Source organism: Jaculus jaculus, chromosome 7, assembly GCF_020740685.1.
Source record: "Jaculus jaculus isolate mJacJac1 chromosome 7, mJacJac1.mat.Y.cur, whole genome shotgun sequence".
NCBI classification, from domain to species: domain Eukaryota; kingdom Metazoa; phylum Chordata; class Mammalia; order Rodentia; family Dipodidae; genus Jaculus; species Jaculus jaculus.
In genome coordinates this window covers 36,320,994-36,339,447 of record NC_059108.1, presented here as the reverse complement: position 1 = coordinate 36,339,447, position 18,454 = coordinate 36,320,994, and the positions used below count along the sequence as shown (strand labels likewise).

At 42.7% G+C, this 18,454-nt stretch overlaps 1 protein-coding gene and 1 pseudogene across 3 annotated transcripts in view; one reads left to right on the top strand and one right to left on the bottom strand.

Moving 5' to 3' along the window:
- The first annotated feature begins 3,568 nt into the window (after nt 1-3,568).
- On the top strand, nt 3,569-4,308 carry LOC123462297 (annotated as a pseudogene).
- A 6,050-nt stretch (nt 4,309-10,358) lies between these two features.
- The window catches only part of Cdk19 (cyclin dependent kinase 19), a 174,589-nt gene continuing 166,493 nt past the window's right edge, over nt 10,359-18,454 (bottom strand). For 2 of the 3 annotated variants that reach the window (XM_004660632.2, XM_045154452.1), the window contains one exon: nt 10,359-14,652. In XM_004660632.2, coding sequence (XP_004660689.1) covers nt 14,521-14,652 — 132 coding nt within the window. In that variant the 3' untranslated portion in view covers nt 10,359-14,520. The remainder of the gene's footprint in view (nt 14,653-18,454) is intronic. The other variant, XR_006638124.1, reaches the window with a different exon arrangement.

Genomic DNA, 18,454 nt, shown 5'->3' with positions numbered 1-18,454 from the left:
ATCACCTCAGTGGTACAAGACCCATAGCTGGAGCTGGGAAACAAGTCAGAGCCATACCCAAACATAAGCCCACTCTCCAATATCAAGCTACCATCAATCATGGGGTACAAGAGAGCCTACACCTATCAAACTCTCTATCAAAAAAGTAAGTGTTATCTCAATTTTCCGGGTGCTCCACAATGCACGACCCATTTACATCAACAAGGAGGGTCCAATGGGAGGGAGTAGATCATGGATGAGCCTAAACAATGGTACCAAAATGCCTGTATTTGCTGAAAAGAAAACTAATAAATTAAATTAAAAAAAAAAAAAAAAGAACAGGAGTCAAAGAGAAAGGGGTCTAAGGTCTCTTCCAAGGCCAGAGAAGGTACAGATTAACCAGAGTAGTAAACTCCACCAGGGCAGCAAATTGTTTGACCAGGTCACTGTGTTCAGTAAACATCCTAGATTTTTTTTTCCTTCAAGGTAATTTTAGACATCCTGGTGCAGAGAGATTACAGGCCAATGTTCCAGCACAATGCACCGTGTTCTGAACCTGTTTCTCTGCCTAGCGTCTATTGTCACGGTAGTCCACTCAGGAATCTCCCGCATAAAATTGTAGACCTTCAGACATCTTTTGGAACAGGACATTGAAGAGGAGGGCATTAAGATGACTCTGTTTCTTTTTCCCCCTCCTCCTTTTTCTTTGTTTTTTTTTATTTTTTCAAGGTACAGTCTCATTCTAGCCCAGGCAGGCCTCAAACTCATAGTGATCCTTCTACCTCAGCCTCTTTAGTGTGGGATTAAAGGCATGTACCACCACGCCAGGCCTGGTTTTTAAAAATATTTTATTTATTCAATTATTTGGGAGAGAGATAGAGAGAGAGAGGGCACAAGAGGAACTCTAGCCACTGCAAACAAACTTCATATGCATATGCCACCTTGTGCATCTGGCTTTATGTGGATACTGGGGAATCAAACCGAGGTCCTTTGGCTTTGCAGGCAAATGCCTTAACCGCTAAGCCATATCTCTAGCCCTGTCTTTGTGTGTGCAGTGCGGGTGTGTGTGTTTACCAAAACATTTCTAAGTGTCTGTTATAGTTCCAGTGCCTCCCAGGAGCTTTTTTTTTTTTTTTTTAATTTGTGGGTACATTTTGGGTAATTGACAACTGGAAGTTACTGCTAACCTACAGTGGGTTAGGGTTAGTGCTCCTGGGCATGTGAAAATGTACAGAACTAAGCCTGGGCTGAGCAGCCCCAACAGACTAACAGGCTAATAGATTCGGTTACTCATCTCAACTCAAGAGGTAAGTAATAGTGAAAAAAAGAAAGGAGATTAATGTATGTATGCATGTATGTATATATATATATGTATGTACGTATGTATGTGTATGTGTGTGTATGTGTGTGTGTGTGTGTGTGTATATATATACATATACATGTACATATATATGTGTATATATACATATATACATATATATATATATGTATGTATGTATGTATGTATGTATAAAATTTTTATTTGCAAGCAGAGACAGACCAAGAGAGGGAGACAGAGAGCACACCAGGGCCTCTAGTCACCGTAAACAAACTCCAGACGCATGGGCCACTTTGTGCATCTGGCTTTATGTGGGTCCTGAGCAATCAAACCTGGGCCATCAGGCTTTGCAAGCAAGTACCTTTAATAGCTAAGCCATCTTCCCAGAAAGGAGATTTAATCTATATGGCCACATTTGGAAACAGAAAAAAGGGCTAAGTGACCCCCAAGCCCATCTTTGGGGTACTGACATGTACTTTAGGTTCAAATAGAGGAAAAATTGGGGCAGGGTGCAAGAGGTATACCATAATCAAGGTGTGGTCCTGCTCAACACCATGTCTATTCGATCTTGCAAGGTGGTTCGATACATTGTTTATCTGTTAATCACTATCCTTGTCCAAAGGGACCAATGTGCAGCCTCTTGTCTGGGGGTGATCTCTCTTGTAGCCTCACCACTAGCAGGGTTTTCAGTCCTTTGTCACAGAGACGTTCCTGAGTCAATCTTGTACCTGGAATTCCTGACTCAAGAGGGAAGATTAAGACAGTGACTTACTCTGGGCCTATAGCCCCAAGGGGGATGAAATAGGTTAGGTAGACACAAATGTAGGCAGAGGCACCAGGCTTCCATCATATGTTTTTAGTTACCTTGTGGGCCCAAGTGAGGAGTCAGTACTTTATAGCAAAAGTAGCTTCTAAGAGCTTGTTATAAAAAAAAAAAAATTAAATATGGAGATGGCCCAATGGTTAAAGGCACTTGGTTGCAAAGCCTGCTGGCCTAGGTCCAATTCCCCAGCCATCCACATAAAGCTGGATGCAAAAGTGGGACAAGCGTCTGATGTTCATTTGCAATGGCAAGAGACCTTGGCACACCCATACACACACACACACACACACACTTAAAATGTTTTGTATAAAAAGGGAGTTGTGGGGCTGGGGAAATGGCTTAATGGTTAAAGCACTAGCCTGAGAAGCCCAAGGGCTCTGGGTTGATTCCCCAGGACCCATGTAAGATGGATGCACATGGGGGCACAAGTGTCTGGAGTTCGTTTGCAGTGCTTAGAGGCTCTGGCGCACCCATTCTATCTGCTTCATTCTTTCAATCTCTCTCTCAAATAAATAAAAATATTTTTTTCAAAAAAAAAGGGAGTTGTGGGCTGGAGAGATGGCTTAGCGGTTAAGCACTTGCCTGTGAAGCCTGAGAACCCTGGTTCAAGGCTCGATTCCCCAGGACCCACATTAGTCAGATGCACAAGGGGGCACACACGTCTGGAGTTCGATTGCAGGGGCTGGAGACCCTGGTGTGCCCATTCTCTCTCTGTCTGCCTCTTTCTCTCTCTGTCTGTTGATCTCAAACAAATAAGTAAAAAAATAAATAAATAAAATAAATTTTTTAAACAAGGGAGTTGTGTTAGAGAGACTTGAGAACCACTGACTTAAGACAATATTCTTAAGATGTCTATCTTCTCTTTACTACTTTTGTTCACTCAGAAGAGCTTGCGTAAACTTTAAACTAATAAAACCCTGAGTATACACAATTAAATGTAAACCATATGGCTCAGACCAGGAACTTACGACAAAAGCTGCTCAGTGAAGGCCAGAGGGGGAGGTTTCACAGAGATGTAGCCAAAACAGGACTTTTGGATCTCAAGGCTTGGAGTACGGACAGTCAGAACCTCTTCCAGTACCTGCAGAAGGGAAGGACTTGGTGCACGTTTACTCAATGTGACGAGAACAGCTTTGAGCCAGAATTGATGGATATCTGCACAGAAAACCTGGGGACAAACAGACCCCTTAGCATGTGCTGCTTCCCAAGAGGCACTGAGGATCCAACAGTTAGTTGTGGAGCTTAGTGTACAGAGCTTCTAGGGTTATCATCATAGCTTGTCAGTGCAGCTAAGGAATAAATGACTAATCGTCTAATTTAAAGACACTAAAAACAATCTTAGAGTCATTCATTTAAATACAGAAATTGGGGCTGGAGAGATGGCTTAGTGGCTAACACACTTGCCTGCAAAGCCTAAGGACTCATGTTTGACTCTCCAGGACGCAGTGATGGAAGTCCACAATGTCGCAGATGCACATGAGGGGCTGCAAGAGTCTGGAGAGGTCAGTCTGTTGGGATTGCCTCAAAAAATATAGAAATTGGAGGGGAGGCAGTGGTGAGGAGAATGGCAGATGGGAAGGCGGGAGAGGAGAAACCCAAAAGCCATAACGCACCCAACCGGAGCCACGGGAGTAATGGAGGGAATGGAGGGGAAAGCTCCAGTCAGAAGAAGCTGCAGATCTCCCTGCAACACCTACGAAGATCTCCAAGTTTGGATTTGCCATAGGTAGTCAGACGACAAAGAAAGCCTCAGCCATATCCATGAATCTTGGATCAAGCCTAAGGGAACTGTTCCAAGTCTTGCTCCAAAACCCTTTCAGTAGCAGCAGGTTTTTTTTTTTTGTTTGTTTGTTTTTTTGAGGTAGGGTCTCACTCTAGCTCAGGCTGACCTGGAATTCACTATGTATTCTCGGGGTGGCCTCGAACTCACAGTGATCCTCCTACCACTACCCCCCGAGTGCTGGGATTAAAGGAGTGTGCCACCAGGCCCGGCTTAGGAGCAACAGCTTTTAATGAAGATGAAGGTAGTGAACTGGAGGAAACGCCTCCAGAAGCAAAGATGAGGATGAAGAACAGTAGAAGGACCAAAGCCCTTCAGTAAGGGGAAACGTGGATTTTCCCATGACCAGAAGCTGTGGGATGAAATTCAAAATCTCATCTTGGAAATGTCCATGACCAAGACAAGTGAGTGATGTTTTTTGAAACTGGGTGTGGGGTGGGTGTAAAGTTAAAAGGAACAGTTTCCTTTTTAAAAAGAATGGTATAAGACTATCTTTGGAGCCACCTTTTTTTCTTTATCTTTTAAAGACTGAGTGGTACACTAATAAATGAGAGTTTGAAATTATGTTTTATATACACATTTCAAGACATTTGCTAATTTCGTGGTTTCATGTGATTAGTTTACAAAAATTACAGATAATAAAGAAATCAGAAACAGTACCTTTTTAAGAACTGCATATTTTTTAGACAGTTATTAGCACATTAAGAGGGAAATGAAAAGTTATTATCTATTTAAAGCATTTTTTTTTTTTTTTGAGGTAGGGTCTCTCTCTGGTCCAGGCTGACCTGGAATTAACTATGTAGTCTCAGGCTGGGCTTGAACTATGGAGATCCAACTACCTCTGCCTCCCAAGTGCTAGGATTAAAGATGTGTGCCACCACGCCTGGCTATCTAAAACTTTAAGCAGTTACTTGCCTAACTTCACTCCCTTGTCTCCTAAACTGTCTGGCTCCCAGGAACAGCCTTATAGAGACAGGGAATATTGTATTGAGAAGAAAATGTTACTGGACATTGGCTGAAAGTAAATTTAGAGAAAATGAGACCTTTTTTATTTTCTTACGGCAGTTTCTGTTTTGTTTGTTTCACATCATGATAAACTAGGTATTGCATTGCTATCAGTGGATACACATGCTTAGCTCTTAAAAAAAAAGTTAAAAAAATTATGAAAAGCTGACAGCAGCTGTTGGAGGAAGCGTGGCTGAGGCTCCAAGACCGAAGCGGCCTTTGCTGGGAACACCCCACCACCAAGATGCCTTGGATCATGATCAAGGGGGGCGTGTGGAGGAACACCGAGGATGAACTTCTGAAAGCAGCAATATAATGAAGTACGGGTAAAACCAGTGGTCTGGGATTGCCTCACTGCTGCACAGAAAATCAGCAAAGCACTTCCAACAGAATGTGGGATGAAACTGCACAAAGGGAAAATGAAGAGAAAGCCACAGATGATTAATGAAAAGTTAAACCTGGGGAGAGAGAAGCAAATCCAGAAGAAAAGCCAGCCAGCCTGGTCCAGTCGATAGGGAACCTTGCTGCCTTCCAAAAATGGCAAGAACTTTAAGCAGCTGGTCTAGAAATTTAGAAGAAAAGAGGAGAGAAGTTGATTATAATTTGGGGGACAGGCACAGAATCAAAGGAGGAAGATTTTACTCCAGAGACACCACACACAAGGTGTTTGCAAACTCCCAAAACTGTGCTCTACATTTTAGATGCTCACAAGTTGTTCCCCCAGGATCGACCAAGAATAAATAGTTACCTACTTGATGTTCAGTGGACGTGTTTTACCTTCATGTTTTTTTTCAAAATTAATAGCTTAACTTTTGATGGATCATGCTGAGAGCACACTTCTGATGGGCTATCCTCTGCAAGAAAGTCAGTAGACAATGATTGAGATGGGGAGGTAATATGATGGAGAATGGAATTTCAAAGGGGAAAGTGTCGGGTGGGGGAGGGAGGGAATTACCATGGGATTTTTTTTATAGTCATGGAAAATGTTAATAAAAATTAAAAAATTAAAAAAAGAAAAATAAAAAAAAGGAAAAACCAAAAGCAAAACAAAAAGTCTTTCTAATGCATAAATTTCTGTAGAATTTATCAAATATTTCTTGACTTTGAAGTTCAATGCCACTGGTTTTGCCTAAAATGAAAAGGCAGCAATAAAACCTCCTGACTGGTCAAAAAAAAAGGGGGGTTCACCTCAGCTTTTCCCTGGTGAATCATTCATTTAAAACCCAACTTGACTACAAAAACACTTTGAAATTCTGTGGGTGTAACTTTACTGATGAGATAACACGCTTTACATATGTGGTAGGGAATGTTAATGCATGTCCCCACAGCCTGAGCGATTTTGAGTTGAGCTTGCAATTTAAGTCTCCAGCAGCCTGTTCGAGGGTGTGTCACTGGGTGTAGGTCATAAGTCCAGCCCCAAGAAAGTGCATCCCAGATTTTATTTGTATTTGTGTGTGTGTTAGCACATGTGCGCACTCTTACAAACAAACACCAGAGAGTTGAGCCACTTTTGCAACTGGCTTTACATGGGTACTGGGGAATCAAACCTGGGCCAGAAGGCTTTGTAAGTAAACACCTTTAACCACTGAGCCATCTTTCCAGCACAGCACCCAACAAGATTTTGCCTCAAATTGGCTGGAGTTTCATTCTATACCCATACTTAAAACTAGTAACTTTGTAAAGAAAACAAAACCAATGTTTGCCAGTATGTGGAGCTGAAAGGGGCCTGCCCTGGCTTCATGGAAGCGCATGGCTACTCTGGGCTACTTCCATGGCGTCTGTCACAGCCCACGTGGTCCTTCTTTGGAAGTGGAGGAAAAAGGACTAATTCAGTCAAATAAACTAAAAAAGCATGTGCTTCACCACCTTCCTGAAGATTCACAATGTCATCAGTATATTGTTAAAGGCTCTGAAAAGCTCTACACTTGGGCTGAAAAGATGGCCCAGTGGTTAAAGCCACTTGCCTGCTGAGTGTGATGGCGTGGGTTTGATTACCCAGTACCCACATAAAGCCAGATGCACTAAGTGGTGCATGCATCTGGAGTTTGTTTACAGTGGCAGGAGGCCCTGGCATTCCCATGCTCATGCTTTTTCTTTATCTCAAATAAATATGTATTTTTTTAAAGTTCTACATTTTAATTTTGTTTAATCCAGAAACTTCTAGATGTATATGATCATATAAACTTTCACTGTTGGAAATATATAAATAATCTAGTAGAGGCTGTGTTGGATAGCAGACATTTGTTTGGCATTCCTAACAACATTTCAAGTTGGATTTAAGTGGTAACAAGTTCTATGTATAAACAGATTTATATTTTTTTGTTCATTTTTATTTATTTGAGAGTGACAAAGACAGAAAGAGGCAGATAGATAGAGAGAGAATGGGTGTGCCAGGGCTTCCAGCCACTGCAAACAAACTCCAGACATGTGTGGCGCCTTGTGCATCTGGCTAACATGGGTCCTGGAGAATCGAGCCTTGAACCGGGGTCCTTAGTCTTCACAGGCAAGCGCTTAACCACTAAGCCATCTTTCCAGCCCACTTTAGGCAATCTTAATTTGCAATGTTTTGCTAATTGAATTTACTGCACATGTAAAAAGAAAAAAAGAAAAGAAAGATGTTGCAGAATTACTTGGTTTCTCCAAATTAGAAAGGCAGAGTGGCCCTGGGAGAATGACTAACTTGTTTGCTGAAACCGGACCTGTCAAAGAGGGTTAAACAGGTCCTAGAGCTAGTTTTTATTCCATGGCTTTTGGAGAAATGAAAACGAATTCTGCTGGTGAGGGTGAGTTCCAGGTAAGATGCTCAAATTTCTATGGTTTTGTTTTTCCATAGAACACAGGGACAAAAATAGTCATGCAACTGTCCAAAGCCAGCAGGTACATATTACAGAATCTCAAAGCTAATGTTTACAGCACATGGTTCTCAACAATAAGGTCACATGGTCTTATTTAGGTCAGTTATCCTTAGACAATTTTCAGCTTGGGAAGGCTTTCCATCAGTCCAACCTAAGTCTCCTATAACTTAGTAACTGAACATTGAGTGTATGTACAAGGTCCTAGAGAGATCAAAATGAGCAAAATCAAACCTACCATCCTTGTTTAATTGTTTTGACAGGGTCTCAACCTGTAGCCCAGGATGGCCTAGAATTCATAGCAATCCTCTTGCCCAGGCCTTCTAATGCAAGTATTATAGGTGTGAGCTATAATGCCCAGCCTTTCTGTTTTTTTTCTTGTTTTTTGGTTTTTGAGGTAGGGTCTTGCTCTAGCCCAGGCTGACCTGGCATTCACTATGGAGTATCAGGGTGGTCTTGAACTCACAGCAACCTTCCTACCTCTGCCTCCCAAGTGCTGGTATTAAAGGAGGTATGTGTCACCAAGCCTGGTACCTTCCACTTAAATTTTTTAAAATATTTTAAAAAATTAGTTATTTGAGAGAGGGACAGATAGAGATGGCAGGGGCGGTGGAGGGGGGGGGAATGCCAGGGTCTCTAGCCACTGCAAATCAACTCTAGACACATAATACCACCTTGTGCATCTGGCCTATGTGGGTCCTGGGGAATTGAACCTCGGTCCTTTGGTTTTGCAGGCAAGTGTCTTAACCGCTAAGTTATCTCTCCAGCCCCCTTCCACTTTTTTTTTTTTTTTTTTTTTGCAACAGGGACTCTGATCTGCTTCGTGTACCAAGCTAGCTGGCCAGTGATCTTCCATGAACATTGTGCCCATCCAGCTTTAAGTGGGATTTGGGGATCTGAACTATGCTTCTCACTCTCACCGCATCCCTAAAGTCCTGGTTGTAACAAATGCAAAAAGTAAGTGGGGCAGAGCGGCTGTAAGTCACCTGTGTTAGCTGCACAGCTGATAAGCATCATGACCACTTTTCCAACAGCTGCATCAGTGTCACCTGGGAGCCTGTCAGAAATGCCAGTTCCAGGCTGCAGAGATGGCTCGGCTGTCAAAGTGCTTGCCTGCAAAGCCTAATGAACCAAGTTTGATTTCCCAGCACCCATGTAAAAGCCGATGCACAAAGTGGTGTGTGCTTCTGGAGTCCATCTGCAGTGGCTGGAGGCCCTGGTGCACCCATTCTCTCTGTCTCTCTTCTATCTTTCTCTGCTTCCAAAGATCAGGGCTGCCACACAACCTGAGAGACGGAATGCAAGAAACAAGCACACAATCCACACTCACAGGGCAGCGGTCAAGCTGGAGATGAACAGCATATGTTTTAAATAGAAAGAAAAGTTTTGTACTTATGTCACTTAACATTCTTCATTCTGTGATGCCTTTGCTTACTCACGTGGGCACTGCCTACAGAGAGGGCAGCAGGTCCAATGGAGGGCCTTAGAAGAGCCCCCAGTGCCCCTCATCCACAGAAGGCTGCGCATCTTCTCTAAAACAGCATTCCAATTTCCAGTAAAACAAAAAGCTGTCTCTAAGCAAGGTATGGTGGCACACACCTTTAGTTCTAGCATTCCGAAGGCCCAGGTAGGAGGGTCACCGTGAGTTCTAGGTCAGCCCGGGGCTACAGAGTGAATTCCTGGTCGGCCTGGGCTAAAGTGAGACCCTACCTTGAAATAAATTTACCTGTCTTTAGAAAAGTACAATTTCACTTTCAAGCTACCTGCAAATCTTGTTTGCTTCTGTGGTTTAATGACATCACAACTGTCCTCAACAAAATGACATAAATCTAACAGGAAGACATAACACTGCAGGGAAAATGTAACCACAGAAGCATCTAGGCATGAAGATAAAAATGCAATATTAGCTGGGTGTGGTGACTTCCACCTACAATCCCAACAGTTAGGAAACTGAGGTAGGAGGAATGCTGTGAATTCAAGGCCACCCTGAGACTACAGAGTAAATTCCAGGTCAGCCTGGGCTAGAGCGAAACCCTACCTCAAAAAACTACACCAGGGCTGGAGAGATGGCTTAGCGGTTAAGCGCTTGCCTGTGAAGCCTAAGGAACCCGGTTCGAGGCTCGGTTCCCCAGGTCCGACGTTAGCCAGATGCACAAGGGGGCGTACGTGTCTGGAGTTCGTTTGCAGAGGCTGGAAGCCCTGGCGCGCCCATTCTCTCTCTCTCCCTCTATCTGTCTTTCTCTCTGTGTCTGTCGCTCTCAAATAAATAAATAAAAATTTAAAAAAAAACTACACCAAAGCAAAACAAAATAAAACAACTTGCTACAAGAGCTTTTCTATACTTCAAAAATCTACACAGGCGCTGGAGGGAAGGCTCAGCAGCTAAAGGCACTTGCTTGCAAAGTCTGCAGGTCAGGGTCCTCTCCAGTACCCACAGAGAACGAGATGCACAAAGCAGCACATATTTCAGAGTTCATTTGCAATGGCAAAGGCCCTGGCATGCCTCTACACACACATACACATGCTCTCTCCTCTGCCTCTCTCATTCTCTCTCAAATAAGTAAATAAAAATAAAATATCATGTAAAAATCCACACAGAAACAAAGTCAGTTAAATTTTATTTCAACCAAGAATATAAAATAAATGCAGTGGAATTATATCCATTTTAACAGTCATTTCAGGAAGGATGGCGGGACAAGTCAAAAGCAGAACGTCGGCTCTGAGGAGGCAGTGCGTCCTGCAGGCAGAGCGGGCACTGCTGGTGCACTGGGCTCCGGGCACACGGCTGCAGCGGGGCATGGAGTGTGGCAAGCCACAGTCCTATCTATAATCAAAGAGAGGTGCGTGCAGAAAATGCCTGAAAAAGAGACAAGGACGGGTACAATTCACAAATAGGTATTATCAGAAATACAAACTGGGCAGTTTAGAAAGGGTAGACTACTTAACATATATAAAAAGTACTTTTCAATTGTTGTTAAAAAGGACATTGTAAGTCCAGATCTTGTGTAATACTTTTAGTGTCTACACAGACAAATCTTTAAAAAAAAATTAAATAGTATTAATTTACTAAACATTTAGGAGATAACAGTGCATTAAAGATTTTCCATATAATACATACATATCACTCCTTTGCAGTGATAGAGTAGAAGAGTAAATATGGCCTTAGGTACACATTTTTTAAAAAATCCTAAAACAATAACTTTGTTTTATGATATTTGTGACTATTCTTGATGACAATGGGGACCTAACTTCTATGTTTTACATGAAATCTTACACTTGACCTCTTCTTCCCAGCTTCAGTTAAGTCCAGCGATCACTTCCTTGCCTTTCCCTGTCTTCTAGGAAGGGACCACCACTGAGTCTAAGACTTGCAGCTTTCACAGAATTCTTCCTTCATCGTACAGTTTCTGCTACATACATTTCCTCAAAAGCAAAGGAAGCTGCGAGTCTTATTCTCCAACTACTTTCCCTTTTTTACTGCTAGCAGAGAAAACAGCATCGTGTTAGAGGCATAGACAGCGAGCAGCTGTTCCACCAGGAACGAGGCAGTGAACACACGGGGAAATGCCATCCCCTTCCGTGCTTAAGAGTATGCTTACAGCTGTAAGAGCAAAAGAGTAGTGCAGAATGCCCAAAGCCCAAGTACTAAAGTTTCAAAACCACAGATATAAAAATATACACTTCCTTGATTTTTGCATCTCGCGGAATGATCTGACCACAAGGATTGCTTCAGCCTTAGGACCAGCCCTGCCAAGCTACCTTTCTAAGCTAATCTGTCCTCCAATTCTTGACTCTTTTTTCGCCCCACTAAACACCTTACCAGAAAGATAGCTCTTAAACTGATCTGTAATACGAAGCACAGTAAACTTCCAATTCATCACTTCACTAGCTCCCTTGGTTCCCATAAGCTGAAGGATGTTTCCTTCCTCCCAACCTCCCTAGAGGACACAGCAGTATCATAATGAGCATTCAAAGGAGAATGCAATCATGTGGGGATCACAAAGGTAAACTTTACCTCCAAAAACCTTCACAGGTCTCGTTCGAGGTCCCATCCCAGTCTAGGGCCCTAATGTGTATGAAAGGCTTTTCTCCCTTTATAGAGAAAGGAAATTATGAACCAAAATTATTTCAAAGGGTAATGGATACCAGTATGCATCACCAACCCTGAGGTAAACAGAGGAGAAGAAAACAAGCCAGAACCAGTGCAGCGATACGAGAACCCAGTTTCATGTGATGGGGATTTCTGGCTATGTCCTGGAAAACACTGTGCGACTGACAAAAATCCCCTGTGAATGTCAGCTTTGCCAGTAAAATTCATCATGTACAAGGAAAGCAGGGTAGTTCTGAAGCATATAAGCACGCATCATCAGAATTGTATATCAAAGTTGCTTATAAAGTATTAAGGGGCCTGGGGTTTGGGTTTATGTACATGTTTGGGGGTCTTCTTCTACTCTGTGTCAGCTCACTCAAGGGTAAGAACAGAGCTGCTATTTCATTGTGGTTCTACAGCTACTGAGAGTGCTCTGTCCACAAGAGCCACCTAATGACTGCTGAAGGCTGCTGTGGACATTGCAAATATGCATGAGTGCCTTGGGTGGCAACCACTGGCTTTCTCCCAAGGGAGTCAGACATAGAAACCCTCCCATAATACTGTTTTCTATAAAATTCAGAAGAATGGTTATCCAAGTGGGTTTAAAAGTAAACAAAAAGACCTTCATGTTATAGGACAGTTTCATTGATGTCAATCACATGGCAACGACACCCTTCAAGAGCTTACTGTTGCTGACAGGAAGTATGTCCTGCCCAACAGAGCACCTGGCCCATAATGGGGCACACTGAGAGTCGGATGAGCAGCAGCTCTGGACAGGGAGGCTTCAGGGCACAGGACAGAACTGCGTGCAGGAGCTACATTATGCAGAGGCTTCAGTTTCTTATTCTAAAAAAAATGGAAGGCGAAAGATACCATGGAAACCGTCAAAGTTCCTCTCAGTGGAGATGTCACCTGCTTCACGTTCAGTGTGGATGAGCATCATGACACAGCTTGTTTGTATTACTACTTCAAAGCATTATGATGCTGAGATCAGTAAGGGCCTGGCTGGCTACAGTATCACATCAATAGTGCAAAATGTATACTGGCTTCTAAAATCTTATCTTACTTGTATATGGACCCAGAGTATTATAACCAGGTAGATAAGTTCACAAACAATAGTTTTAAAAAATGCATATACTTTGCATATACAACAATCAGCTATTTCTTCTAGCTCAAGAAAACATTTAAAACAAGGCTGGTGCTGCTGGTAGCATTCAGAAGAACACAGATTTTTTTTTTTCTTTTTCTCCCCCCCTCCCTTTATACTACAAAAGGAGCTCTATGTCTTTTTACATCCCTTTGACTCTAGGAGTAAGGGGCTCCTTCAAGTGGCTGAGAAGGAACTCAGCCTCAATTCATAGGTCATGGAAATATGAATATTCACCTTAACTAGAATCTTCTTCTATGATCTGCCCATAGATTTTAGGCACAATTGTATTCTCCTAGGGGCAAAAGAAAGCATTCAGTGCAATGGAAATATTCTTGACAGAATTACGTTTCAGTAACAACTGCAAAATTATGCATACATAATACATACTTTGAACATGAAATAAAACCTAAATTTTTAACATGCTTTAAAAATAGTTACTCTATGCCTAATGTAAATACAGTTGGAGAACACTGCTTCTTCAGTTTAAAAGCAGATGGATTTGCAGGCTTCTACTTGCATAACCTTGATTATGTAAGAAAGTTACTCAGGCCAACCCAGATGTGAAGAAACTGATAGTTCCTTTACAGAAGCCAATTTGTCATACAATACACACTGAAAGCTTTTCCTTCAAGGGCAAGTAACACATCCTTTGATCAACATCACTCTTTTAGAAATCCTAGTGCAGCTAATATTCCCTTCCTATTTCTGAGGTGGGTCACCAGAGAACTATATTCCATCACAGCTCTTGAAACCTTTTAAAGGTAGACTTAGCTACACAAAGGTTAAAATTATAATTATTAATTATTCAATATTATTCTGAACATGATGATTCTGGGAACTAAGTTCCACATGAATGACTATAAAAACCACCACCCACTTCAGTCCTTCATAGCACCCCGCATGGAAATGCTGTTTTTGGTTGTAGGTACCCTCCCTCTGTTCTGCCACTAGTCTTTTTACTAGACCTTCCCTGAAACAAGATAAATATACACACAATAGTAGCGTACTTTGGGACAGTAACAGTTTCTGGTTAAGACTTCCAAGAGCAGAACAGTTTTAGTCTGTGACAACTGTGTAGTGCGTTCAAAGGTGCATGTTTACCTGTGTTGCTCAAGCAGTCCAAGAAGTATAAAATTATACACCACAAGAATCCTGTTTCTAAAACATTTAAAATTCTATTCAAAGAGCTTTGAAAAGATAAATCATAGAGATTGCTACAGCATGAGAAAGGTGCACCAGGAAATCCTTCACAAAATGCTGAAGGCGATGGAAGTGCTGGGATCCAATCGGCCGCTGCACCACAGCAGCCACACTGGGACTCATGCGGGAGAGGGGCTGGGCAACTTCACATGTCTTCTTCAGACGGCAGAGGGTACCAGTCCTGCAGGACACTGTGCAGTTCCCCTCTCAGCTGTGGGAGTTTTATAGGCATCACAGTTTGTATCTTGGGTTCTTTGCCATGCAGACATCATATTGCTGGCATCTGTGCCCTTGGCTGGGTGGGCCGAGTGCAAGCCACGGCATCAGTACCGGTGGGACTGGTGAGATGGGTGGTACTGTGCGCTCTGCTGAGATGAGGAGTAGCTGCCCAGGGTGCTCTGGGACTGAGAGGATCCCTGAACACTGCTTTGGTAACCCAGGCGAGAACTGGAGTGCTACAAGGGAACAGGAAAAGGGGCGTTACTAGAGAAGAGTATGGCTCAAGATGCCAATCAAGACACAAACCCCACCTACTACGCGACTCCTGGTTCAGATGCACACTTGTTGATGGTCAACTTGGTTGGCTAATGTGTTCTGCTTATCTGAAATCACAGCCTGCCTCTTCTGTAACTACATTGGCTAGCATGAAGTTTGGCTGGAAGTTTTTGGGAAATGAGCCTACACTGACAAAAAATAAAACAAAATAAATTTAATTTAAAAGGGCAGAGGAGAAATTGCCATGCTCATTTGCTGCTATTTAAATTGGCTAATTCTGGGGTACAATTTACCTTTGATAAGCTGAGATTTGTGAACAAAAAGGATCAACTTGGCATATGGAACTCAATGGCACTTATAATGGATAATCATCTGCTAACTCTCGCACTGTGAACAGCAAAGTACACACTCAGAAATTGCTATCTTAGAGTAGGGTCTCCAGAGGCAAAAAAGGGCATCGGCAGAGCTACCTCTAAGTCAAGGCAGTCACTGGGTCTATCAACTTCAGGTAATATGTAGAACAAAATCTGTCCACTAGTAAACCCTATCTCCTATCTAAAAATTAAATAAATTAATGTTCTTATTTGACTATTCTCAACAAATAAGGACACAAGAGGGGCTGAAGAGATGGCTCAGGGGACAAACAAATCAGGACACAAATTTCTCTTTCCCTCCTGCCCCTCTTCTTCTCTCGTCCTCCTCCTCCCTTTCACTCAACACAGGTCCCACTATGTTGCCTGATCTTAAACTCTTGACTCCATCAATCTCTCGTCTCAACTCTCAAATGCTAGAACTACATGTGGGGACACTCTGGTGGGCTTGTGCACCAAGCTGTACATTCCATTCCCAGCACCAAAAATAAACAAGAAGAAACCACAAAATCAGCAAGGCTCTCTCCCTCTGTCGGACAGAGGGAGACCCAAACTTGACTTGTAACATCTTGCCTGAGACCACAGGCCAGAAAGAAACTCTGTGTTAGAAACAACTCCAGCAGATCTGTGTGTGCACTTCCTGCCTGCCCCACTGCAAGCAAGTAAGGAAAGTTTGAAGCCTGGCCTACAAAGTGGGACCCTGTTTCAAAAGCAAATTACACACAGAAAGAAAAAGAAGGAAGGAAGGGGAAGGAAAGAGAGGGAAGGAAGGAAAGGAAAGAAGGAAGAACAGGTAAGGAAGGAAGGGGAAGGAGGGAGGGAAGAAAGGAAGGAAGGAAGGAAGGAAGGGAGGGATGGAGGGAGGGGAAGGAAGGAAGGGGAAGGAATGATGAGGAAGGAAGGAAGGGAAAGGGCTGGAGAGATGACTCAGCGATTTAAAGGCACTTACTTGCAAAGCCTGACAACTCAAGTCCAATTCCCCAGTAATCCCATAAAGTCAGAGACACAAAATGGCACATGTGTCTAGAGTTTTGTTTGTAGTGGCAGGAAGCACTTACTTGAAGGTCCATATTCACTGCCTCTCTCTCTCAAATAAATAAATAAATAAATAAATAAATAAATAAATAAATAAATACGTATTTTAAAACTCTGCTAGGAACAACTCTGGCTAACATGCATGTGTACCTCCTGTCTGCTCCACCCAGAGTAAGGCAGACTAAACTACTCAGCTCAGGTCCCAAGTGGAAATGAATAAAGGGGAGACCCAAGACCATCAGAATAACAAGAAAGCCTAGTGCCTAGCAGGAGACCAGTCATCTTTATCACATCTGCCAGGGCCCAGGGAAAATTACCGAGGAAGGGGTGGATCAGATATGAGTGCTGCTCTTACTGCTAGCCTGACAACCTTCTCCAGGGAGGGACATAGCACCAGACACTGAGGAGAATCAAAACTCATCTAAGCAGAAAATCAGAGATTGCTGAGAGCTCAACACTACAGAAGACTTCTAACATGCCCTTCAAGGCCCAGGGAACAATTCAGAGGGGGTGGAAAGAATGTTAAGAGCCACAAGGTGGGAAGGTGTACTTTGAGTCATTGTCTCCCTCACAGAGACTGACTAGCACATGCGTGTACCCACAGTGAATACTAATAACCCCTGAGGAGAGCCCTCGGCGGCATGGGGGTGGGGGAGAGGGAACTTAAAAAGAGTACAACCCAAAGGGAATATGACCATGTTGTAGTATGTTCATATATTAAAGCTGCCAGTAGAAAGAAAAAAACCATCAGCTTTCTAAGCAAAACAAATGATGGGCTGTTCTATAGTAAAAGATGTCTACATGTTTTACTTTGAAGCTTTATGGGGAAAAAAGTTCTTCCTACTCCTAATTTATCAGGGACAATTGTGTTGCTGAAATATAATGCATATATTACATATAAAAAAATCCATCGATTTATTGTAACGGGCTAATCATGGCAACATATTCAATAGGCTGAGGTATGTGGATTGTGAATCTGAGAGGCTAGCCTGGACTATATACCAACACCCAGTCTCAAAATAACTTAAAACAATTCAATGTGCTGTAACTGTTTTAATGATGACTTCTTTTTTCAATAGGAAAAATATCCCACTGTCCTTCTTTTACATTTTTTTTTAATGTTTTAAAAATTTCATTTATTTGAGAGAAAGAGAGAGAGGCAGACAGAGACAGAATGGATGTGCCAGGGCCTCCAGCCACTGCCAACAAACTCCAAACACATGCATCTGGCTTACATGGGTCCCAGGGAATTGAACCTGAGACCTTTGGCTTTGCAGGCAAGTGTCTTAACTGCTAAGCCATCTCTTCAGCCTCTTTTCTTTCTCTCTCTTTCCTTTCTTTCCTTCCCTGTCCTTCCTTCCTTCCACCCTTCCCTGTACGTCCATCCTACCTACCTTCCTTCCTTCCCCGTCCTTCCCTCCTTCCTTTCTTCCTTCCCTGTCCTTCCTTCTTTCATTTCCTTCCTTCCTCTCCCGTCCTTCCTTCTTTCCTTTCCTTTCCTTCCTTCCCCCTCTTTCCTTGTTTCCTTCCCTGTCCTTAATTACTTTCCCTCCCTCCCTCCCTCCCTCCCTCCCTCCCTCCCTTCCTTTCTTCCTTCCTTCTCTCCCTCTCCTTCCTTCCTTACCCGTTCTTCCTTCTTTCCTTTCCTTCCTTCCCTCTCCTTCCTTCCCCTTCCTTCCTTCCTTCCTTTCTTTTTCTTTCTGTGTGTAATTTGCTTTTGAAACAGGGTCCCACTTTGTAGGCCAGGCTGTCTTCAAACTTCAAACTCTAGGCAATCCACCTGCCTCAGCCTCTCTAGTAGTGCAATTTAAGGTTGAGTCACCATACTCAGCTCCTCTTTTCTCTTCCACCAATGAAGCAGCCTGAACCATAGAAACCTGCTGAAGAACAAGGCCAAAGCCCAACAGGAAAGTTAAATCCAGTCCTGAATGAAGTAAGAAGTAACTTGGGAGAATCACATACAAGAAAATAAACTATGACATTATCCTTTCTTAGATACTGTGGAAAATGCCTTTTCTTTTTCTCATTTTGAATGGTGTTCAAATGAAAAAATATAATGATACATGTGTTTGTTCCTTCTCTCCCTCTCTTTTTTCCTTCTTTTTGGTTATCTGAGACAGGGTTTCATTCTAGCTCAGGCTGACCTGGAATTTACCGTGTAGTCTCAGGGGGACCTTGAACTCATGGCAATCCTCCTACCTCTGCTTTCCAAGTGCTGGAATTAAAGGCATGTGCCACCACGTCCAGCTAATGATGCTTTATTTTTTTTAAAAAAAAATTTTATTTATTTATTTGACATAGTAAGAGGGAGAGGGAGAGAATGGGTGTGCCAGGGCCTCCAGCCACTACAAACAAA